Genomic DNA, 24,987 nt, shown 5'->3' on the forward strand with positions numbered 1-24,987 from the left:
TTTTTAATTAATTAATTATTTTTTGGGGGGTACACCAAGTTCAGTCATCTATTTTTATACACATATCCCCATATTCCCTCCCTCCCTCCACTCCCCCCCCACCCTCCCTCGAGTCCCCCCCACCGTCCCCGTCCCAGTCCTCTAAGACGTCTTCCATCCTCGAGTTGGACTCCCTTTGTTATACAACAACTTCCCACTGGCTATCTATTTTACAGTTGGTAGTTTATATATGTCTGTGCTACTCTGTCGCTTCGTCTCAGCTTCCCCTTCACGCCCTGCCCGCCTCCCCCAAACCTCGAGTTCTCCAGTCCATTCTCTGCATCTGCGTCCTTGTTCTTGTCACTGAGTTCATCAGTACCATTTTTAGATTCCGTATATGTGAGTTAGCATACAATATTTGTCTTTCTCTTTCTGACTTACTTCACTCTGTATGACACTCTAGGTCTATCCACCTCATGACATATAGCTCCATCTCATCCCTTTTTATAGCTGAGTAATATTCCATTGTGTATATATGCCACATCTTCTTTATCCACTCATTTGTTGATAGGCATTTAGGTTGCTTCCATGTCCTGGCTATTGTAAATAGTGCTGCAATAAACATTATGGTACATTAAACTGCATATATTTAAAGTGTACAATTTGGTTTTTTTCTTATTAGTAATGTATGTGTGGCAATCCCAATCTCCCAATTCATCCCTCCCCAACCGCCCCCCCCCACACACACACCCTGCTTTCCCTTCTTGGTGTCCATGTTTGTTCTCTACATCTGTGTCTCTATTTCTGTTTTGCGAACCAGTTGGTCTGTACCATTTTTCTGTATTCCGCATATATGCGTTAATATACGATGTTTGTTTTCCTGACTCACTTCACTCTGTACGACAGTCTCTAGGTCCATCCATGTCTCTACAAATGTCCCAATTTCATTCCTTTTTAAGGCTGAGTAATATTCCATTGTATGTATGCACCACATCTTCTTTATCCATTCATCTGTCGATGGACACTTAGGTTGCTTCCATGTCCTGGCTGTTGTACACAGTGCTGCAGTGAACATTGGGGTGCATGTGTCTTTTCCTCATACTGTTTTTAATTGCAAGTTTCCTTACAGAATGTGAGTTTATAATGGTATTCTATTTTCCTTTCATATTACAATTTTTGAACCCTTGTTTAAAAATGTGTTTGGTGGGGAGGCTTTGTGAATTGAAGCCCGGGTGGATGCATATTAGGTTTAATGCACTTTGATGACATGATATGAAATATTGAAATATGGTCTTTCATTTAAAGCTGGTATACTTGGGACCATTTTCTGCTTCAAGTATCTTTTCTGAGGATGATGGGCCTTGTGACAAGGTATGGGGCTCCTGGTACTCCTGTGTTCTCGTATCTGACTTGGAAGTAATTCTCAAGGCTTTCGAGCCCGTAAAGTCTAGATGTTGGGCAAGAGTTTGCTGCTCTACCTTGCATTGCACCTGGCGGTAACTCCGCCCCCCTGCTTCAGTGTCAAAGAGGTACATGCTGTGTAGCCACGGTTTTATATTCCTTTGATCTTATTCTTTGGAGAAGCGGAGGGATTTGGGTGGTGTGATGGTGCAGAAGTTGACATTGAAGTTGACTCTTTGGAAGAAACAAACCAGACTTCAGCTGGAACATCTTTGGCACTAAAGGGCTTGGATACCCTGGACACCCTGGGGCCATTGAGAGTCCTTCTTATGTCCTTCCGTGAAATGTGAGGAGGGGTGGGCCGCCTTGCAGGGAGAGTCCTGCTTGGGGCCTGCTGGCTGAAGAATGGCAGGAGCTCTGGGGAGGAGAGGTAGCACAAATGCAGCCTTGACATTTGTAGCCTGGCGTTTGACCGCAGCTGGGGTTGACTTGGGGAGGAAGGTGGCCCGGCTTGACGGTGCTCTGCCCCTCGCCCTGCTGTGGACTGTGCTTGGGCCTGTCTCCCTCTAGTTCCCACCCTTCCTCTGCCAGGAGGGTAGAGGGCACATTTGTTTTTCACCTGATAGCGCCGAGCCTCCCTCTCTGACGTCTTTCTTTCCTCCTGTCTTGGTGGCCGTGTTGTACCACGTGACCTGGAGGCTGCGCTCCCCCGGCCCGTCCACGGCCTCTGGACCTGCATGGCCTTGCGGGAATTGCCCCCCAAGCCCTCACATGCGGGGCTCTGTAGGGGAGTGGCAGGCGCGCCTGAGACAGGGCCTTTGAGGGGAGACGGGGTGTGTGCAGAGCAGTGCCGCCAGGCTATGCCAGGAGACTCCCTCGCAAGGTCCCGCGTGTCTTGGCCCCAGTCCTGACCCTCCATGGTCTGGCTCTTTCTCATTCAGTCCCCTAGCACTTTCCCCTGGGCTTCCTGGGACCGTCTCTGAAGCTTATAAGGGGTTGAAAACACGTAAACCAGGGCTTCCCTGGTGGTGCAGTGGTTAAGAATCCGCCTGCCAATGCAGGGGACAGGGTTCGATTCTTGGTCCAGGAAGATCCCACATGCTGCAGAGCAACTAAACCCGTGCGCCACAACGACTGAGCCTGCGCTCTAGAGCCTGAGAGCCACAACCATTGAGCCCATGTGTTGCAACTACTGAAGCCCACGTGCGTAGAGCCCATGCTCCACAACAAGAGAAGCCACCGCAATGAGAAGCCAGCGCACTTCAACGAAGAGTAGCCCCTGCTCACCACAACTGCAGAAACCCCGTGTGCAGCAGTGAAGACCCGACGCAGCCAATAAATTAATTAATTAAAAAACAACAACAACAACAGGTAAACCATCCTGACATTTTCGACACACTGAATGCTGCTTCGGAGGCATTGCGCGTGCAGCTGTTTCGTCTTGCTTTGGAAAATGTTTGGTATCTGTGCTGGTTGGGTTCTCTCTCTTCTCCACTGCTCTTGTCGTGGAGTCTGTGTTTGCCCCGCCCCGCGTAGTGGTGGTGTCTTCTAACCACTACACAGCACGCTCTAGGAGGCGAGGCCGCCAGCATTGTCCTTCACAGTCTGTGTCCCCAAGTGCTGGCGCAGATGTATGGGCTGAAGTCAGGAAAGCCAGCACAGTTAACAGTGAAACTTAAGATGTAGCTAAGGACAACCATATCTTTTAAAAATAGATTTGACTGGGAGATTACCCCAGGCCCTCTATCTAGTATTGGAGGAAAGGGGAGTAGGATAAAATTCAACTGAGCTCATATTTTCCCTCGTCTTGGAAATCCCTGTAAACTATAACATGAAAGTAGGTGAATGTGAACCTCAAAATACCTATTCCTTACCAGATCCTTGAGTCAGTTGAAGCGGTGGCTCTTGAACTTTCTAAGGTACAAACTGACTCAGCAAGACAAGAAGTCCCACAGGCCCTGTCACCGCCCCCAGCCATCTACGACCGTGGTGTGCGCACCCTCTTCGGGCAGATTCCATTCTGGTTTGGTTAGAGCTACTGGCAACGCCTCTGCTCTTAGTGGGTTTTTCCTGCAGTGAGAGGTAACTGTTACTCAGATGCTTTATCACGTCTGTGTTTTGATCTGTGTCTGTCCCCTGCTCAGGTATGTGTTGGCCACTTAAAGACACTGAGCGTTAACCAAGCAAGCCACATGCTTAATTGAGTGAAGACCGTTTCTTCTTCATGTCAGGGTCACATCAAACTTAACATGTCTACGTCACACAGAATTCCCTTCCAAAACCACCTGGCTCTTCTCCAGGCTTCCCTGTCCCGAGTGCCTGTTGGGGACATTACGCGTGGACCTGCGCTTCCCTGTCACACCCCTTGGGTCCTGCACTCTTCGGAACCCAGCCTGGCACTGGGCGCCGTGAGCACCTCCTCTACCCCGGCTCCGCTGCGCTCTCCTTGCCTGGAGGTTACAGCAGCCTCTCCACTGTCTGCTGCAGGGCCTCCTTCCGCTCAGCCCCGCTGCCCCCGTGGCAGGCAGGTGGATGGCTTCACAGCATGAACACTACTACTGTGTAAGAATCCACAAAGGGTGGGCTTCTCGGCGCTCTGGGTTCAGGGCCCCGCCGAGGCCTGCCAGGTCCGCTGTGATCTGGCCATGAACCCCCAGGTGTTCGTTTCTTCCTGCAGCAAAGCCCTTGCATGCTGCATGCACTGGTCTTCCTGCCAGGGAAGCCTTGGCGCTCTTCTCCTCCTTCAGATCCAGATTCAGTCAGTCCTTCCTGGAGGACTCCCTCCCTGACTCTCAAGATTAACTTACTGTGTCTTGATCACAGTAACTCTTTAATGTGCTTCTCTCACTAGGTGTTTATACTGGGTGATGAAAGAGCATCTGTCCCCACACCCTGTGCCCTCAGAGTGTCCTTGTGAGGCTTCCTGTGACTTCTTCCTGCCGAGTTCACCCCTGGAGGCGGTGGCTCTGAGTGGACCTTAGACCAGCAGCCTGTTTGCTGGCATCGTCACAGTAGAAGTCTTGCCCGGAACACACAGATCATGTATGTCAGTGGACCACGTGTTTCAAGCTGTGTGAACCCCCATGTCAGCACAAACAGCACCGCCGCGCGGGTGGCACGGGTGCAGCAGCGCTCGGTTGGGGGACCCTTCCAGGGCGGAGAGCCTTTCGGGGCTGGCAGCCGACGTGGCGGTGGTCTTGTAGCTGACTGTCATCCTGGCCTGCGCTGCCCACAGGCTTCCCCCGGGCAAAGGGCCACCCCTGGAGGTTGACCTCTCCTACCCAGAGGGCCCTGTCGCGCCCCAGCCGCCCCCGGCAGCGCAGGAGAGTGTAGCAGACACGGTGGAGGGAGGCTTGGGTCTGTCCTGGGCTCTGGGGGGGGTCAGAGGAAGCTTCTCAGTGAAGGCAGCGTGCGACCTGGAGGGAGTGAGGAACAGCTCGCCGCAGACAGAGCCTGGTGCCCTGGGAGTTTACAACCGAGATGTGAGGGTTTAGGGTTCTTCTGAGACAGTTGTGTGGATGAAGGGAAACTGGGAACTGGACAGTGGAAGAGCATGGAAGGTGCTCTAGGCCAGGCCGATGGCCCAGGGGAGAGCAGAATAGCGAAAACAAGGGGAAGGCCGGTCACAAGTGAAAAGGAGGCTTAACGGCCTAAATGCCTGTTGTACGTTCGGAGGTGGTGATCATCCTGACCAGTTGCTAAGCTCTGCTGTCCAGTCCACTCATGTCTCCGTTCCTAGAACACCAGCACTGTCCTGCGCTCGCGAAAGTGACTGGATGAGCCCACGGAAACGGCTCTTGGCCTCCTACGTGTTTCTCTCCTTCACTTCCTTGCAGCTGGTCCCTGTACCACCTAATTGTGGAGTTTCAGAGCATCTGCAGTTTCCATCTTTCTTTATTGGTGGGACATCTTTGCCACCGTTTGAAGTTATGACTACAGTTTTAATTCTGTAACTTTCAAAACATTATTCAATGGTGTTTTTTTCTGCCTCTTCCCTGGGCTTAGAACTTGGAAGCCATTTTTATTTTTCACCCACTCCAGTCTGTCATGCCCTGTCCTTTTCCCTCTTGCTTATAGTACAGTATTTCCTAGATTTGCTAACCCTTGGGTTGTTAAAAGTGGCCCCACTTCTACTCCCATCCCCAAGGACACACTGGCCATCATTAGAACCTCATAGTAGCACTCAGTTGTCTCAGCCTTCATCCTTCCTCAGGTGAGATGAGTGGACAGGATGCGTATCAGCCTGGGGAGGCACTCAGCGAGGTTGCAGGGGAGGCAGTGGGTGATGAGAGCTTATTACACACATCAGAATGGTCTCTTGGAGCTCAGGCCTCTGGGTAACTAGTTGTGCTTTACGGATTTGTGACCTGTGTTCTCCAGGCCCGCCAGGCAGGCCTCCCTTCTGCAAGCGGCATGGCTTCCCTCCTCCCAGCTCCTGGCTGGGCGGTGCTGAAAGCCGTGTGTATTCACCTTACCGCATTTTATGATTGCTTCCTGCTGCTTCAGAGCCCTGCATCGTGTCTTTAGCCACTGGGATTGACGTTGCCTGGGTGGTGTTCTTTGTTGAGATTTCTGATCTCATTCTGACTTTTCTCTTTCCTTCTTAAGCTCCTCTGGGACAGGGATCTAAGTTCATGTTTGTGTTACCCATTTCTTTGTCTCAGACTGATCTTAATAGAAGTTACCTGTTCTTATTGAAACCCTAACCTAGGTTTTTATTTAGGCCTCCTTTGTGGAAGGTACATGCTAGATGCTTCTAACCTCAGATTTCTGTGGTGGCAAAGCTAACACGCCTGCTTGCCCTGCAGCCTCTCACAGCGACCAGAGACGGTCACCAGGCCTTCGTCTGGGATACGTTTGCCATAAAAGTTTGTCAGAGTATTTTTATTAATGAAAACAAGTTTATACAGTCTCTATTTTTCTTACAGATATTCCTAGCATGTTTGAAGTATGAATCACCTTTACAGCTTTTACTGCAGGAAATCTCAGACGTGTACAGGAGTGACGGGACGAGCGTTAGGAACGCCTGCCGCCACCGTCCCTCAGCCTCAGCTGCCACCTCACCCTGATGCTCTGCTGTGCCCGTGGTCTCCCCTGTGGGTTATTTGAAGCATGAGATGCCGCTGTGATGCTGGCGGTCAGCCCAGCGTAGTGGCTGACGTGAAGGCGTTGCTGATCAGTCCTGGGCTCCAGTCTCACATCTGAATATTTTTAGAAACCCAGTGATGACTTAGGAGCGTCTGTTTCCTTATCTGTTCACTGAGAGTTCGCCCTGTGGGCCTGTCGTGAGGGTGGAGTGGGCGGCCTGGGTGGGGCCTGGAGCGCAGGTCCCTAGGTGGGCTGTGCGTCCTGCCCTGCCCGCGGGCTGTGCGCCCCCGCTCTCCAGGGCCTGGTCTGCTTCCTCAGTTTGGAAAGTTAAAAAAAAAAAGAGTCTGCCTACGAGACACACGACTGTTGAGCTTGACGACTGGCACAGTAGTATTACGTGAATTCAGATGGCTTCCCCGTCTCTCCGTGTAACTGTCTCCAAAATTTTATCAGCAGACATCGCTTGCCTCCCTCCCTCTGAGCCTTGAAGTCCATCAGTTTGGAGAGCAAGATGACTGCTGGGTTTCTCTGAGGGTCAGGCACAGAGCCTGGACTCTTGGAAGGCATTGGGATGCTGGTTAAAGTTCAGAGGGGCACTTTTCATCTGCTCAGAAGCCTACAGCTTGTGAAGGCTGTGTCCCAATGGGGCTTCCTTCCCAGTGCTATTTTTAGACCATGGGTGCAGTAAATCACATTCTAGTAGGTAAAATACACAGAGACCATCAGACAACTGAGAAATACATGGTGGGAAAAAAATTTTTTTAATATTTATTTACGTGTTTGGTTGTGCTGGGTCTTAGTTGTGGCATGTGGGATCTTTAGCTGCAGCATGCGGAATCTTCTTCCCTGAGCAGGGATTGAACCCGGGCCCCCTGCATTGGGAGCGCAGAGTCTTAACCACTGTGCCACCAGGGAAGTCCCATGGTGGAAATGGTTCACTCTGCCAGACTAAGAAATACAAATAGGGACTTCCTAGGTGGCACAGTGGTTAAGAATCTGCCTGCCAATGCAGGGGACACGGGTTCGATCCCTGGTCCAGGAAGATCCCACATGCCTCAGAGCTGCAACTATGAGCCTGTGCTCTAGAGCCCGTGAGCCACAACTATTGAGCCCCTGTGCTGCAACTACTGAAGCCCCCACACCTAGAGCCTGTGCTCGGCAACAAGAGACGCCCGAGCACCGCTGTGAAGAGTAGCCCCCACCCCCACCCCCACCCCACTCGCTGCAGCTAGAGAACGCCCATGCGCAGCAGCAAAGACCCAGTGCAGCTGATAAATAAGTCAGTGAATTTATTTAAAAAAGAAAGAAAGAAATACAAATAGAACCTGTTGACCCTCGTTTCTAGCTATGTGACTAACAGCGATTTGTGCTGACGATACCTGGGTGTGATGAACATGAAATAGTGGTTCATTGCCGGTGTGGGTGGGAATAAAGGTATTCTGGAAGAGAACTCGTCAGTGTGTTTCAAGGGCCTTTCAGATATTTCTGTCGTCCAGCTGAGTAATAGCTCATTTGTGAGTCTTGATCAGATCATATTCCTAGGTTCATCTCACCATAATTAAAAACAACCACTTAACACCAGAGGCGCGGGATTGTCCCCAGGCTGTGGTGTTGCTGACCTTCGACCTTCGTGACACGGGAAGACGTTGAAGGCCAGGTTACGAGCGGAGTGATCTCAGTCGTTTGAAGGAAAACTGGACAGACTTATACCCTGATGCTAAAGTGACTGCTTCTCAGAGGTGGAATTGTGTCTGGCCTTTTGTCTTTGCTTCATTCTTTTTTATTTTTCTGAATGTTCTGCAATTCAGTACTTTAATGGGAGCAGGAAAGTCAACTCTTTGGTTAGGCTCTAGCTGTTACAGGTCGGCAACTTGGAAACACAAATCAACTAAAAATGTTACTGGACTGTAGAAAATCAGTTGGTTTAACGGTCCTGGCCTTGTTGAACTTTTAGCACGCGTCAGATATTTCGTGCCATCATCAGTTTTGTATCAGGCACACATGTAAATCAGAACAGCAGTCTTTGACCTCATGTCACTGGTTTCCAAACCTGGTGTGTGCACCTCAGTCCCCAGAGGGAGCTTTTTTTAAAATGCTTAGTTCCTGGCGAACCAGGAGAAAGCTGGTATTGCCAAGTGGCAGGGCAGTCAGGTGTTGGGCCTGCGCTTACACACCTGGTGACGCTGGCTCTGCCACTCAGTTGCTGTGTGACCTTGGACGTGATGACACCTCGTTCAGTTTCATTCCCTGCATTTTACACTGTTGTATTGATGGCTTTGCAAACCCTTTGCTCTCTCGTCCTTGGCCCTGCATCTCCGTATAGAGCCTCACCTCTACTTGAGCATAGTCAGTGTTTCTGATGAGCAGACAAAATCCTTCTACCTCCAAGAATTCAGACTTTGAAGTGGCTCACTGACCCCCTAGCTTCATGCTCTCCCCCCCCCCCCCCCCCCCCCCGCCCCAGCCCTTTGTCCTCATTGCCCTCCGCCAACCAGTCTCCATCAGCCCCTTTCTGTCCTCGCTGACCCTGCCCAGCCCAGGGCTGGCAACAGTGTTTTCCTGCTGTTGTACCTGCTTGGGGCTTCTTACTGTGTCTGCCTCTGTGGCCAGTTGGCTGCTCCGCTTCAGAGCCGGGGAGAGTGGTGCCTCCAGGCTAATGAGGGAAATTCTAGCTTTTGATTCATGACAGGAGAAACATTGTACTTGAGAGAAAGAATTGATTCAGCATATGGAATAGGTAGTGTTTGCTCTAAAAAACGCTCATTCTTCCAAAGAAGAACATACTCCAGAGCTCACTGATCAAGTTGAGTTTGATCGCAGAAGGAAGGAAATGTGTTCTGAATGTACCTTATTCTAGAAAGCCTTTTGGAGAGATTTCTAGATTAATGGATGTTATCTAAAATGTTCATTTCCAGGCAGCAGGGGTTAGGGACCTCATACAACTCCTTCCGTTCTCTCTGCCTGCTTCTGTTTCTCTTGTAGAAGTGTAAGAGGAAGTGGTCTGGACGTTAACAGTTTTCCGCTTAGAAATTTCTAACTTTGTAGGATGTTTTAAAGTGATTTCAGTCTTCAGAAATCCATGAAGATGGTGATGGAAATGGGTAACGGGAAGCAGAAACTGGCAGAAGATTTTAAAGCCACTTTTTGTGGCTAGAGTTGTGTTTGGGATTTGGTTTGGTTTTGTTTTTAGCTGTAGTGCCCCACTCTTGATGCTGGAGAACACCAGGTACAAAGAGCTAGCTCTGAGCTGTTGCCAGCTGAAGGCCTCTGGCATGTTGGTGAGCAGCTGGGCTTCCTCCGGGGCGGTGGCCTCACACTGTTTGCAGCAACCTTGACTGTGTACAGGCACCGAGTGAAGAGGAAAGTCTGCGTTGAGGTGCGGCTCTTGGTGGACAGGAATATTCTTATAAGCAGAAGAGTTATTTGAAACATCAACAAGCGAACATTTTCCTCCAAAATGGAAATCGCTTTTTGAGTTTAGAGGTAATGTGCTCCGTCAGAGGTCACAATGAGCAAATATAGAGAAAATGAAATCGTTTGTGACCCCTCCACCCAGAAAGCCTGCTGATGCCGTGTGTGTATTCCTTTCAGCGTCAGGCACAGCCATGCTTACATTTACATCTTTACTGCTTTGGGAATCTGTTTTGGAAGATGAGGTTGAAGGATGTTAATTCTGGCTCTCACCACTTAGTCAGCCGTCATCCTTTTGCTGCTGAACTTTGTAACACTGGACATGCCCACATTGTTCATTTGTGGAATCTCTTCTGTTTATTCCAGCCCATGGTGTTAATACTGCACTTTTATAACATACTTTACGAGACTGTTAGGCACGTCTCCTGTCATTACTCTTTTTTGAAAAGAATGGGAGGGACTCTTGTGCATTTGTGTTTATGAATAAAGTTTTAATTACTTCATCAAATTCTCAAAAAATCCTTGTAATTGTTTAAACAGGGAAGAATTCATATCTTTACATTAAAGCTTCCTGCTGGAGAGATCTCTTCACTTACTCAGACTTTCTATGTCTCAGTAAAATTGTCGTTTTTCTCATTTAGACCCTACATGCTGTTAACCGCAGCAGCAGTGGCTATGATAAAGATTTGGAAAAGCCTTCAGGAAAGTGAGTTAGCAAAAGTTATGGACATGTGTATTCTTTTGACGCGGTTGCCCCTTCCTAAACAAGACCTGTGGGTCAAGATGGACCAGACCTTTTCCCCTGAGGGAGACTTTGACCTTTGCTTAACTTGCTGGCTGTTGCCTGGGAACCCCACTAAAGGCAGGCTCTCACCTCTGTCGCTGGGCAGCGTTGCTTATGGTAAAATGTCTCCTGGTTGGTGGTTGTGTCTGGTGGACGGGGAGGGGCTGTGAGTACCCGATGGGCCCCCAGGCTTGGGTTTCTCAGAGCCCAGTGGCTCGTGTGCTAGATGTGCCCCTCGTGGGGAGCCCCCCAGGAATGTGGGCTCAGAGTCAGGGTGTGGAGTCCACGCCGCCTCCCTGTGCCTGAGCTGTCTGCCCTGTGGGCTGTGGCCAGAACAGCCAGTGAGCTGTGTTCCTCCCAGTGCTCCTCAGGGCCCAGGGTGGCCTAAGAGACCTCTCTCCACTGGCACCGCTGTGGCGTGAGAAAATGACCCCACAAGTGGGAGTTCAGAAGTGTTTTTTACGGCATTGTTTTCCCAGATTTTTTTTTTTTTTTTTTTTGGTTGTGCTGGGTCTTAGTTGTGGCACATGGGCTCCTTAGTTGCGGCAGGCAGGCTTGTTAGTTGTGGCACGTGAACTCTTAGTTGTGGCATGCACGTGGGATCCACTTCCCTGACCAGGGATGGAACCTGGGCCCGCTGCATTGGGAGCGCAGAGTCTTAATCCATTGCACCACCAGGGAAGTCCCTCCCAAGTTTTTGATATATTAAACAAAAGGTAGAAATGGCTCTTTAAATGTTTAATTCACTCAAAGAAATATTAGACGCTGAGACCCTCGTGGAAGTGAATAGTGGAACCAAGCTAAATAGTGACGTGGGAGAGACAGAATACCGGCTTGTGTGCAGGGCTCTGCGAGCTGTGATGGGGACTCGGGACCTCCCGGCTGTGCCCTCGGGTGGGTTCTGGGGGTTCTGTGACAGGTGTGCCGCGGAGGAACGGCGCTCAGGGCCGTCATGCTCCGCTGCCCAGGAGGGCAGGGTGGCCACATGGGCCCACCTGTGAGCCTCTGAGCAGAAAGCCGAGAGGAAGCAAGCGTGAGCTCTGTCGTGTGGGGACAGGGCGGGTGAGTGTGTTTCTCGTTTGTTTTCTTTCTGATATGATGAAATCATACTCGGTGCACCATGACACGTACTAAGCCAGGTCGTGGAAATCCGTATTCCCACTCTCAAAATCAGTGACTGTCTTAAATAGTCTTTAAGAATTTCTTTGCAGAGCTCATCTTCTTTTCATACTTTTCCTTAATTTGCCCTTTGGATTTGAAACTTGTCCCAGCTGTCATAATCTGATCTCTTGCTCCAAATAGCATACCAGACTTTGGGATGAGATTCTTAAACTTTGGTCACGGCAGTCCCTAGGGAAGAAGGTGGGGCTGTGGCTCTCACGGGTGATCGTGGGTACTTGGGGGTCTACCTCTCACCGCAGACGTCAGAAGCCCACACCAGCCCTAGGTCTGATGGAAGACTGAAGGAAACAGGCCTGGCACAGCTGGGCCCGTCTCACACTGCCCTGACTAGCACCCGTGAGCGCTTCGCAGACGGAACCTGGTGGGCTGGGCTCGACAGAGGCGAGGCTCCGGGCGCCGAGACACTTGCCGCAGGCGAGGCCGTGGGCCTGGTGACGGCCTCAGGGTTGGCCCCCGTTCCCACACCGTGTCTGGAGGCGTGGAAGACACCAGCTTCCGGAGCATCGTGCTCGCTGTCCGGTCCTGCTCTGGGGGGCACTAACCAGCGCTGATAGTTCCTTGCCGTTTCGATACCTGCCGTGGGGAGAGCAGTTGACAGCCAGGCATCTGGAGACGGAGGCGTGTCGTTGAAGTTGCTCGCCTGGGCTCCGGGACTCACTGCGCTCTCCCCGCCTGCTGGGCTCTGCCCTGCCGTTTACGCATCTCTGTGTCTGGCGCACGTTAAAATGGCAGCGCCAGCGTCCACTAACCACTTACTGTATTCTAGTCCCAGTGCTGAGCGTTTTTCTCGTTCAGACCTCTCGTCATCCATAGGACATAAGGACTGTTATCCCTGTCCCAGCGGAGAGGTTAGATGACCTGCCCCATGTCCCACAGCTGTCAGTGGCAAAGCCCGAAGGGTATGGGGTCAGGGTTTGCGTGCTTCAGTCACACCCGCTGTAGGTAGGCGGTGCCCTCAGCCTTACCTTCAGGAAGCCAGGTGGATAAAGGTGAAACCCAAAGGAGCTCTTCTCAGATCCAGTCTTGACCTTCTTGTCTTCCCAAACTCTGGAAGAATGACAGGCTTTATTTAATCCACATGCTCCCCTGTGCACGAATGTGTGAACACTTGCTCCGCCAGCTCCACTGGAGGGGGGAGTGGATGCTGCCCCTTGCCCGTCACTGGTCGTCTCCTGCCTTGGCGGTTCCGGTGCCTCTTGAGGACGAGGGCCAAGGCTAGAGGTTCTCAGGAGGCGTAGGTGTCGTTTTTGAGGAAGTTCACATCCAATCTTAAATTCCTGGTTCTGGAGGAGGTTGCAGCCCTCTACTGGGATGTGCTCCTCTGGCAGCGTGAAGATAAGTCACTGACATCGGGGTCCAGAATTTAGGGCTCCTGCTTTCCTGAAAGTCATTCGTCTTCTGAAAGCGACTGGGTCAGGCCCTGAGGACTGAGGGGCGATTAAGTCAAGAGGCCGGTCTTGATAAGTAAATCGACCGCGGCGTCAGGTTGTGGCAGAGAGTTGAGCACAGATTCGGGCTCTTACGTGCTGTCTGGTCGAGGCTAGGGAAGGCTACCCCAAAAGCTTTCGGGGAAGGGTGGTCTCAAGAGCTGTGAAATCCAATACTGTTTCTGCACTAACCCAGTATTTGATAATTCTCTACCCGGCACTGGAGATAGAGTGGGGAATAAAAGCATCTTCTCGGAAAGTATTAGGAAAGGGAGAAGAGAGGTGAATTCAATACATTAAAATGTCAAGTACAGTGGACCCTGGAACAGCACGAGTTTGAACTGCACGAGTCTGCTTACACGAAGATTTTTTAAAATAAATACGTACGCGATGACCCTGCTTGGTTGAAGCTGCGGGTGCGGGGCTGTGACTACGGAGGGCCAACTGGGAAGTTATAAGTGATTTTCAACTGCGTGAAGGGTCAGTGCCCCTAACGCTTCTGATGTTCAGGGGTCTGCTGCGGCGTTAAGTGCTCTGAAGGAGAATAAGGCAGAGTGACAGCTCAGACGGCAAGCGGGAAGAGGGTGTGCTGCTTTACTGTAGGCAGCGTGGGCGCCTCCGAGGAGCGGTGTTTGAGCAGAGACCTGCCTGAAGCAGAGCCCAGCATCCAGGCGGGAGAATGCTTCCTGCAGGCTCCTTCCAGGGGCGGGGTGGCCCTGGCACGCTGCACAGCCGAGCGCTTGGGGCCAGAGTTCCAGTACTGATGCTGTGCTCTGGGGGGCCCCCGGGCGGCAGGGAGCAGCCGGCAGGCAGGCTCAGGCACGGTGCTCTTGGGGCTCCCGAGGCGTTTGTGCCCAGGGAGGTGGTTCCCCGTGGCGTTTGCATCCTGCTCACGTGCTTTCTCCTTTCTTCCAGTTTGAAGGATGACCTCGAGGAAGAAAGTGCTGCTGAAGGTTATCATCCTGGGAGATTCTGGGTAAGTGTCCCTCGTGGACTTGAGCTAACACATCGGCCTGGATTTAGGGTTCACCCCCTTGGAGCTCACGCCCTCTGTGCTGACTGACGTCTGCTGCTTCCATCTCTAATAGCCGTGGCGTTAGGGCCCTGTGTCTCCCTGCTGCTAGGGGCACAGCAGGAATCAGAAGGATCCCTGGCCGAGTAGCTCTTTGTTCCCCAATCTGGGGGAAAGGGTGGCTGTTTGAACTCAGTTGATAATAGTGTAATGGAATTCCTTTTCCAAGCTGGTTGGACTGGGGAGTCCTTTTCAGGGTGCGTTTGTTGTCATTGGTCTCATGCCTCCGAGATGGAGGTTTGGGGAACCCTGTGCAGAACAGGCAGACCCTGGAGACACTGCAGGTTGGGTTCCAGACCACCGCAACGAAGTAAATACTGCGGTAAAGTGAGTCACGTGAATTCTTGGTTTCCTGGGGCCTATCTGAGTGATGTTTGCACTATAGTGTCATCTCTTAAGTGTACAGTAGCCTTTTGTCTAAAAAAACAATGTACTCACCTTAATTTAAAAATGCTTTACTTCTAGAAAACGCTAACCATCATCTACGCCTCCAGTGAGTCGTAGTATTTTTGCAGCAGTAACATCAAAATCCCGGGTCATCATAACCAATGTAATAATAATGAAAAGGTTTGAGCTATACCGAGAATTAACAAAACGCGGCACAGACATGAAGTGAGCAAATGCCGTTGAAAAAATGGCACCTATAGACTAGCTCAACACAGGGTTGCCGCAGCCCTTCAGTGTGTGAAGAACGCGGTTTGTGCAGAGCACGTTGAAGTGAGGTGTGCCTGCGTCCGCCTCCTGCTGTGCCTGAGCCGCGAGAGCCTGGGGCTGGAGAGCTGGGTGTGGGTCCTGGATCTGCCGCTCACCCAGGGACTAACTCATGCTTTCATCACTGCGAAGATTCAGGGGGTTGCGGGGGCACTTTTCAGACTTGGCATCTGAAGTGACCCATGAACACTTACACTGGAGGCTACATGTTTTAAAAAATAATATGATAATAAATGTAGATGTGCCTCCTTATTTCAAAGTTCTTTTTAAAAGGCAGTGATTTTTCTACCCTGGCTGACTTTTTTAATCACCTGAGGAGCCTTTTAAAAACTAGTGTTTGCCCAGACCAGTGGTTAGGAGCTGGTGGGCAGTGCTTAAATACATACACATTCTCTCTCTCTCTCTCTCTCGCTCACTAGCTCGCTCACTCACTCTCACACACTCTCCTGGTGCCTCTCGCACGCTGGTGGGATCGAAAGTACTGCTTTTAGGCTGTTACCCAGGCTTTCCTGGTTACAGATTTCCTGTCTTCTCCCCCTGGAAATTCAGGCACAGGTGGCCGGGTGGAGAACACTGCCTTGGGCCATGTCTGTACTTCCAGGTCCTCTGCATGTGAGATGAATGTGTCCCTTTGTGAAAAGGAAGGTGTTGCTGGCTGTGAGGAAGGCTTGCGTGTCTTTGGCCTGTCCTAACTACCTCTGCACCAGAAAAGTCACACATTGTCTCTTGCTGAATTTTTTTAATTGAAAAACACCTCTGGAGGAGCCTACTTTGAGGTAGATTCTGGTTTGGTGAAATATTGGTGCTTTTCCTGCTTCAGATTCTAAACCTTGAAGCAGCAGATTGGCTGACTGGTATAACTGTCTGCTCAGAGCCCATAGCTTCCTCTGGCCGTTGTTTTCTTGGACTGAATAGCAACCTCTAAATGGAGAGACACCCAAGACGGCAGAGGTATTTTTGGACTAGTGGAGTGATCTTACTGCTGGAGCTTCTTTTAGAAGGAGCGTGTCTGTTGGCATCCTTCTGGAAGGAGACAAATAATAATAATACTAGGCTCTACCAGCTGTACCAAAACCTAGAAGCAGCTCGTGCAGACCTGGCCCTGTCTGTACCCTGTGTGTTCGTCCCAGGAGAACGCGCATTGTCAGCTGAGTGAACTGGGAAGTTTCTCCTGCCGGACGGACAGGTTCCTTGCAGGCTGCAGGTGTCAAGTCAGTTCTCTGTGCCTTCCTAGCTGACTTATACTTGTGGTTTTTCTCCAATTTCAGAGTCGGTAAGACATCACTCATGAACCAGTACGTGAACAAGAAATTCAGTAATCAGTACAAAGCCACAATAGGAGCAGACTTTCTGACAAAGGAGGTGATGGTGGATGACAGACTAGTTACAATGCAGGTAAGTGCACGTCTCACCGTTGCCAGCCAAGCCTTGGTCATCAGTCTTTACCCCTTTTCCTGCCCAGGCATTTCTCCTCCCTGTTCTTTAGATCTCACTCTTACATTCATGGGTAACTGACTTACAGGTAGGATTGCCAGATAAAATACAAAGACATCAAGTACGTCCCAAATACTGCATGAGACATAGTAAAAGTTTTTCATTTTTTCCAAAGTTCAAATGTAACTGGACTTCTTGGTGGTGGTTGTTTGTTTTGGTTTGGTTTTTTGTGTGTTTGCTATAAATTTGGCAACCTACAGGTTCCTGTCTTGTGTCTCCAAAATGTCTAACTCGTCTCTTTCTTCATACCCTTGCCTAGTGCTTAGGCCAGAAACTCTTTATGTCTTTCCTAGGTTCTTACAGCAGCTGTTAAAGTAGTTTTCCTGTTTTTCTGGCTCCTTATACTCTGTCCTATCTGTAGCCCTGAACGTTGTGTTTCTGTTAAGCCAGGCTGGTTTTTCACATGTCAGCTTAATCTGATTTCAAGGGCTTCCCTTTCAACAGTTAGGATGAAAACAGATTCCTTCACACGGCTCTTTAAAAGCCTTCATATTCCGGCCACAAGCTATTCTTCACTTCCTCGTCTCCTGCCAGTCCTTCCAAATCACGTGCTGCTCTTACGAAGCTGTCCTTGCACGTGGCTCTGCTTGCCAGGCCCATGGTCACGGCTGCATCCGTCCTGAAGTCGCCAACTGTCAGCCCAGGTGTTGGCTTTGGAAGCTCCCACCTCCACAGCAGTTGTTCTGCTAAATGATGTCCTGGGGAGCCTAAGCCGTGGGGTTCCTGGAGAGCACCTGGCTCGCTGACATGTTTGGATGGTACAGGTTACAGGTAGTTTTTACATGTGTTGATCGCAAGCTGTCGCGTGCTCCCAGGGGAACTCACACCTCCAGGGTGGGGCTCCTGTGCCGCCCCCGGCCCCCCCCCCCACGCGCATGCACACAGAGGTGTCCAGTGTCCAGCTGGGGCGGGGTGGGGGTGGGGCAAAATAGGTCAAGGGGATTAAGAGGTGCAGACATCCAGTCATACAGTCAGTCAGTCATGGGAAAGTCATGTACAGTCAGCAATATTGTAATAACTGTGTGGTGAGAGATGGTAGCTAGACATCGTGGTGGTCCTTCCGTAACGTTTACAAATGTAAAATCACGATTTTGTACACTTGAAACTAACATAATAGTGTAAGTCAGTTATACTTTTAATAATACGTTTGTGTGTGTGTATAACGAAAGTTTGAATAAGCCAAACTTGGGAGAAAAGGAAATTTCCAGATAACAGAAAAGAAGAGAGAACTGAAAGCTCGTAATAAGCTAAGGGTCTCCTGCCGTCGTGACGTGTGAATTTATAACAGGGGCTAAAGTTCTTTCTGTCATCAGGGACAAGCGGTTGTGAACTGAGAACCCTCTTGGACACACAGACACACACTCATCTAGGACCTTCAAAAGATGTGAAAACAGGACCCAGAACCTCAGCCCAAGGAAGTGGCAGAGCTGGCGTGTACGCTGGGGCTTTGCTGCTCTGCCCCCCGGCTGGAGACTCCCAGCCCCACCGCGCCAGGGGCGCACTTGCAGCGGCTGCTCTGCCAGGCACAGAGGGTTTAGTCTGGAGGATTTGCTGTAACCCTTGTCACTCCTGGCAGAAACAGAGATAAGATCACCTTAGAGGGAGATGTACAACTTCGGGACAGAAGATGAGCTCATGAGGAAAAAACGTACTGCAGAAAATGCTCACAGTGACTAGAGGTTCCTTAAAAAGGAATGGAAACTATAATGAAAAGGGACACTATAAAAAATGAGGATATGGAAAACAGAACTTCAGGTGAAAAAGTAGTCATTGAAATAAACCGAACAGTTAAACCTCAGATTAACACAGCTGAAGAAAACAGTAAACTTCAACAAGATTAAGATGAGCAAATTACCTCAGAGAAAGCTCAAAACTGGAGTGCCAAAAATCAAAATCCTAAAAGCAACTGGGGAGAGAAGGTTACAGAGAAAGAAATAACAGTTAGATGAGTTCTCACCTGCAGCAGAAAGCAGAAGGGGATGGGTGCATTCAGGGTGCTGGGGTCAAATGCCACCTGGAGATTGCCCACCTCCCGTAGCCTGAGGTGCCGAGGGAGAGCCACGCTGTGGTTCTGACGGCCACGTGGGCTGATGAGAGGCGAGGCCCAGCCCCTCCATTCTCGTGGAGCCGCACAGGCACCGTGCGCTCAGATCTTGGAGTTTCCTGGAGTCAACCCCATCGGGAGAACCCAGGGCACTGAGCAGAGTCTGGAAGGAGTGGGAGGGACACCGTGGTTCTCAGGTGCAAACAAAACACTGGCCCTCGTGCTTCTGCAGCCAGTGTAAGAGACGAGAATTAAATGAAAAACGTCATCGCTGGACAAACTCATCATTGTTCTGGATCTTGAGGAATCCTCACCTGTTTTTCACGGGCATTTAGCAGCTTGCAAAAAAAGATAATTCAAATAAGACAACAAGGCAAGAACCAGTGGAAACCTCACTGGCAACTTAGAGTGATTTTTGTATTGAAAGAAATCAGGCAATCTTGTGTATCTGCATAGAAGAAACTAAGCAGGTGGGATAATAAGGTCAGTAGAACTTCTAAAAATGAAATACAATAACCAAAATCTGGAAATATAAAGAGTGTTTTTAGCAACAGATGGGATACATCAGAAGAGGGCTGAGAGGAAGAAGAATGCTGGGAAATGGGATAAAGAGGTAAAAACAGGATTCATTGAGTAGGTCTGACTTAATGAGCCTCAGAAGAGCAAAGAGATCAAAGGTGTTTGCTGAGGATTTTTCAGTACTGACGGGGCACCGATCCACAGATTCAGGAAGCCCGCATTCCGAGAAGGATAAATAAAGAAGTCTAGAAAAATCATATGGAAAAAATTTTTAAAGACAAACGTGAAGGCAGCCAGAGGAGAAAGAACGACCCAGGGGAGCAGCGGTGAGGCTGACGGTGGCTGCGGCAGCTGTGGAGCGGCCTCTGGCGGGGCTCTCGGCCGAGCGCTCCGTCCCCCGAGACACCCTCCTCCAAGAAGCACAGGCGCCTCCTCAGGCCCAGAAATCCTGAAAGACACACTGCAGGCAGAAGTGGGAAGCTCTGAGATGAGAGGGTAGACGCAGATAAACTTAATTGTGTGCATGTATCTGCCGGACATTAAGAGTATGTGGCTTTGGTGTATGCAGAATCTAGAAAAATGGTACAGATCAACCGATTTGCAAGGCAGAAATAGAGACACAGATGCAGAGAACAAACATATGGACACCAAGAGAGGAAGGCGGGGGGTTGGGATGAATTGGGAGATTGGGATTGCCATATATATATCACTCATAAGAAAAAAAATATCAAATTGTACACTTTGAATATATGCAGTTTATTGTATGTCAGTTGTATCTCGATAAAAGTTATTTAAAAAAGAAAAAAAGAGTATGTAGTTTCGGGACGTCCCTGGTGGCACAGTGGTTAAGAATCTGCCTGCCAGTGCAGGGGACATGGGTTCGATCCCTGGTCCCAGCAGATCCCACATGCCGCGGAGCAACGAAGCCCATGCGCCACAACATTGCACGGAGAAGCCCCCGCTCCCTGCAACTAGAGAAAGTCCGTGTGCAGCAGTGAAGACCCAACACAACCAAAAATAAATAAATAAATGAAAAATGGGGGGAAGGGGGTGAAAGAGTATGCAGCATCAAAGTAGTACACGGAAGCCGGGATTGGAACTATGTAATTTAATGTGTAGGGAAAGATGGTGGATTTTTAAAATTTCTTACATTGTTCAGAAAGAAGCTAGAAATCGATCCGTGTTGAATATTAGGTGGAGTCAGGTGTGCGTGAAAAACCTGAAGGTAACTTGTGAAGCCACAGTAATGTAAACAGTGTGGTACTGTCACCGATCTGCAGCTCGAGAGGATGGAGGACACACGTCGCTGGACCCTGGGTACATAGAGGTGGCTTCGCAGACGCATGGGGGAAACGACCAGTCGTGCTGTAGACGGGCCAGGGCCGGTGGCTTTCCACTGTGGGGGAAGCAGCCAGAGGGTTCGAGACCCGAATGGAAAAAGCAGAAATGAAAACCTTTAAAGTGAACATGGAGAATTTTTTTTTTTATTTAGGCATTTAAAGTAGAGAAAGCACACATCATGAAAGATTAAAGATTAATCGTTCACCACGTTAAACATCAGAATGACACGATTCTAAATAACAAAGCAAACCACAGACTGGGAGAGACTGTTCATAGTGCCTCACAGTGTGTCCACTCAGCAGAGGACGTCGTGGATACCTGGGCGAAGGCCGTCAACAGGCAGCTCTCGAAAGAAACGGCCCCGTGGCCGGACGTCAGGGAGTGGCAGGTTTAAAAGGCGGACGCGGTCGCATGTTGGCTGGGAGTGGCGTGTTCTCACACCCATGCTGGGGAGGTGTCTGCGCAGCCGTTGCCGCGGCGCGTCTGTTGCTGTCGGCTGTGCCCCGTCACATGCGCGTCCCAGACGCGCAGCCCTTCTGTGTCTCGGTCCAGAGCCGGGGACACGGGGCCCGACGGGGAGGCAGGAAGAACGCTCCCTGCGTCCTGTGTGCCGCCACGAGAGACTGCGGGTGACGCGGAGGACCCGGGGGCAGGTGGTGGGCTTGTGAGGCAGTGGGGTGCTGTGCAGCTGTGAGCATCTGGAGGAGACAGGTTGCACAAAGATGACGAGGATGTCGCCCGTGGTGTGCGCGACTGTGTTACGTGCACTGGCCCCGTGATGAGGGGCGCCGGAGCCGCGTGCTTCTGGGGGAAGGGAAGGGAGGAAAGGCTGCGAGGAAGGGCCGACTCTCTTTCTGAAGAATTGATGTAAAAACGGCAGGGTTCATACCTGTCACCTTGGAGTTGCGGGTGGATAGAGAGATGGGTGTGTTTTGTATTTTGAGTGTAGCAAATAAAGTATGACAGATTTTGCAAGAGCCTAGCCACAAGACTGTATTCTGAGTTTGAAGTTAAATTAATTTTAGAAACTTGCTGAGAATACCCGTGATGTTTCAACTTTTGTTTTCAATTCCTTACTTTGCCTTCTCAGTATCTGAGTTCCGAATACCCATTTGCTTCCACCAGGAGTCATAAAGTTCCTGTGTAATTCTGCTCTTGGATCCTGTCCTAAAGAAGCCATCTGAAATACAGCAAAGGCTCTGTGTTAAACCTCATTACTGAGTCACTTATAATGATGGAAAATCAGCAGCAGTATTTTTTTATGACAAGAGTGAAGGGGCTCGCGGAGTCGGTTGAGCGGTGGTGAAGGGGTGCGCTCCTGCCGGGGAGGGTGCTGTGTGTTGCGTGGGGGCAGAGAGGAGGGGCCTGTGCGCTGAGATTCCAGCTGCACGAGCGGCCCCCACAGCTCGGGCGCCTAGAGAAGGCTGTGTGCTCGTGAAGACCTCTGGGTGGGAGGACACCAACAGTTTGGGTCATATTTTGGCTTTTGTTTTACTTATCCAAATATGTATATAGTGACAGTGTTATTCTCTAATGGGATTTTTGGTGGTGGTGGTCCAGGCCTATATTTAATCCGGTTTTTGCATTTTTCTTTCCTGCGTTTCTCTGCATAGGAGTAGTTGTCAGTTTTTACCTGTGTGTGATGTGACGGGGGTCTTGATTCCCCTCCACCAGGTCCTCTTTCACGAGAAAGGGCTCACGTTTCCGCTCAGGGACACCCCTTCAGGATAGGACATTGGACAGCAGGAGAGCACACAGGTGACCCTCACAGGGTCCCGCTGCTGGCGTGCTGTCCAGAGAGACCCTGCTTCTCCGCACGTGTGTGCTCTGCGTGCACGTGGGGCGGGGCCGCGCGCTTCCCCGTCCGCTGAGAGCAGGGAGGGTCTTGGCTTTGTTTCTTTCATTGCCCTTCACCTGAGCTTCTAGGCACTTCTGCTTCCCAGTGGCCTGAGCCCTCCCAGCCCCCGTGTGGACTACAGCAGCCTCCTGACTCCACTCCTGCATCCTGGGCTGCGTCCCCGTGGCCGCCAGGAAAGGTTCTTCCCAGAGCGATGAGTGCATGTGTTGGCTGGCGCTTCCTGGGGCCGGGCTGGGCTGCTGTGGTGGGGCTCCCGGCGGCCAGAGCTGTGGCCCGGAGTCCGGTCGCCCGTGTCGTCGTGTGCTGATGGTGGGGGGCCCCGTACACGGGAGGAGAGGGCTGAGGGGCCTTCGCAGAGGAGCAGCCCTTGGGCTGGCGTGGGCACTCTGCGCGGCCCTGACAGGTGGCCACGGCAGTCCCCTTCTGCCTGTGCTGTCCTTGGCCTGCAGGGTTTAGCCTGTGTCGTCCCACGGCGTTCTTGGCACTTCTTGAAGGGGTTCTCATGTTGCCGTTTCCAGCTTTAGGCATTTCCCGACAATGTAAGTGCTGGCTCTGCTTCTGTTTGCCGTGATGACGTTTGAGTCAGTTCTCAAGGGAAAACCAGCCTTCTGAATTTGCATAGTATGTTTTAGGACTGCTTTTGGAGAACATTTTGGGAGGTATTGTGTGGGGTTTAGAACATCACGAGCTTGATAGTATTAAATGTGACGGTGTTAAATCCCATAACACTGCCCTGTGTACTGGATTGGCCTTGTGTGTATTTACTCACTCTCAGCAAGCTTCCTGTCCTCACTTTGTGCAGTGAGGCTCTTACCAGAACTGGGAGCTGTCTGAATGGCCACGGTGGGGTTGGCATTGTCCCCCGCGTGCTGCGGGTCTCAGGAGGCGGGACGGGCTGCCTGGGAAGGGTGTCTCGGAGTTCAGCCCACCTGCAGAGTCTGGTCCTGGAGGTGAGACTGTCATGGCTCCATCCATACTCCATGCTGATCTAAAGCCCGGGCCTTCGCGTCAGTGGCTGGTACTCTGGGCGTGACGTTGACGTTTCTTTGGGTTGTGAGGAGGGTCCAGATTCTCATGTGGTTCTGAAGCTAAGTGGTTTCCTGCAGACAGACAGTGGACCCCAGAGTTGCGACTCCGGTCAGCTGGAGGTAACTGTGAAGCGCTTGGGACCCCGGCTCCGTGGCTTGCTGGGGGTGTGGCGCTGTTGTGAGAACACGAGTCCTCTCTCCAGGTGAACCAGGGGGCCCTGTGGGGTCTGGGGCATTGAGGAAATGCCCCCTTGCTCCTGGACCCGCTGTGGCAGTGAATGATGGGAAGCTCTGTGAGCTGAGGGCATGCTGGTCCTTTGATTAGAAGCGACTTTCACCTGCCCCCCCTCGGTGTGGTGTGTTCTCATTGCTTTTCCCTGTGTTTCTCTCTCCCTCTCTCCTTCCCCCTGCCCCCCACCAGTACTTTTTTTGTCTCTTAATTGAGGTGTAATATAAATGAAACAGTGGGGTTTTTAGGTCAACGTTATATACAGTAAAATGCATAGATTTAAAGGTACAGTTTGGGAGTTCCCTGGTGGCCTAGTGGTTAGGGCTCGGGGCTGCCACTGCCGTGGCCCGGGTCCCGTCCGTGCTTTGGGAACTGAGATCCCGCAAGCAGCACGGCATGGCCGAAAAGAAAAGAAAAGAAAAGAGAAATAAATGTACAGTGGAGCGCACCATCACCTCCCTGTATCTGTGTCCGCCCAGAAGTCCCCAGGGTGCCGCACAGACGTTTGGGTTAACACCTGCCTAGCACCTGCCAGGCTCACGGGACACGTGTGCTCACACTGCTGTCTGTCCAGTGCTCTGGACACTCGGTGCTGAAACCCGTTCCCCGGCTCCTGAGTGCTTGTCTCCAGGTGGCCCCGGCGTCCCCCACACCCCCCTCCCGGGGCTCTGCCCCACGGGACCACCACTGTCTCTCCTGCAGATCTGGGACACAGCCGGCCAGGAGCGGTTCCAGTCCCTGGGGGTGGCCTTCTACAGGGGCGCAGACTGCTGCGTTCTGGTGTTCGACGTGACCGCCCCCAACACGTTCAAAACCCTCGACAGCTGGAGAGACGAGTTCCTCATCCAGGCCAGCCCCCGGGATCCTGAGAACTTCCCCTTCGTCGTGTTGGGAAACAAGATTGACCTCGAAAACAGACAGGTACGTGCTGGCCGCGGCGAGGCGTGAGGCCGGGGCGGGGGCTCCTGAGGCACAGAAGAGGCTTCTCGTAAAGGCAGCTGAGTTTCGGGGTCAGGTGCTGTTTCTAGATTTGACAGGTTAAAAAACCACGTGCCTCACGCGTCTACACCCGTGGTTTGTGTGTGTGTCCTGCCCGGCCCTGGAGATGGGGCCTTGCTCCCTAACCCGTGAAGACCTACCATCTGGGCTTCCTCGTGGAGAAACGGGCAGCAGAAGTGGGCAGGGGTCGGTATTCCCTTGGGAATTCACGCCCGCCCAGTAGGCCGTGTGCCCTGTGGTGCTGCCGGCCCCGGGCAGCCCCCTTGGGCCCACGGACGTGCTGTGCCTGGAGGCGGTGTGGCATGGCGGTCTTCTGGGCTCAGAGGCAGACTTGCACTTAGTCTGGCTCACGTGCTCTGAGGTCGAGGACGCTTCCTGCGTCTGATGCTGGTTCCTCTGACGAGGACAGTCAGGGGCCCG

The 24,987-nt window shown here is 51.3% G+C and overlaps 1 protein-coding gene across 2 annotated transcripts in view; it reads left to right on the forward strand.

The window, feature by feature from the left end:
- The window catches only part of RAB7A (RAB7A, member RAS oncogene family), a 61,700-nt gene that overhangs the window by 32,322 nt on the left and 4,391 nt on the right, over positions 1-24,987 (forward strand). The window contains exons 1-4 of one of the 2 annotated variants that reach the window (XM_057705566.1): positions 6,779-8,207; positions 14,188-14,248; positions 16,324-16,450; positions 24,271-24,489. In XM_057705566.1, the coding sequence (XP_057561549.1) occupies positions 14,196-14,248; positions 16,324-16,450; positions 24,271-24,489 (399 nt within the window). In that variant the 5' untranslated portion in view covers positions 6,779-8,207; positions 14,188-14,195. Of the gene's footprint in view, positions 1-6,778; positions 8,208-14,187; positions 14,249-16,323; positions 16,451-24,270; positions 24,490-24,987 lie in introns of those variants that run through there. The other variant, XM_057705564.1, reaches the window with a different exon arrangement.

The sequence above is a fragment of the Hippopotamus amphibius genome, chromosome 13 (assembly GCF_030028045.1).
Source record: "Hippopotamus amphibius kiboko isolate mHipAmp2 chromosome 13, mHipAmp2.hap2, whole genome shotgun sequence".
Taxonomy (NCBI): Eukaryota; Metazoa; Chordata; class Mammalia; order Artiodactyla; family Hippopotamidae; genus Hippopotamus; species Hippopotamus amphibius.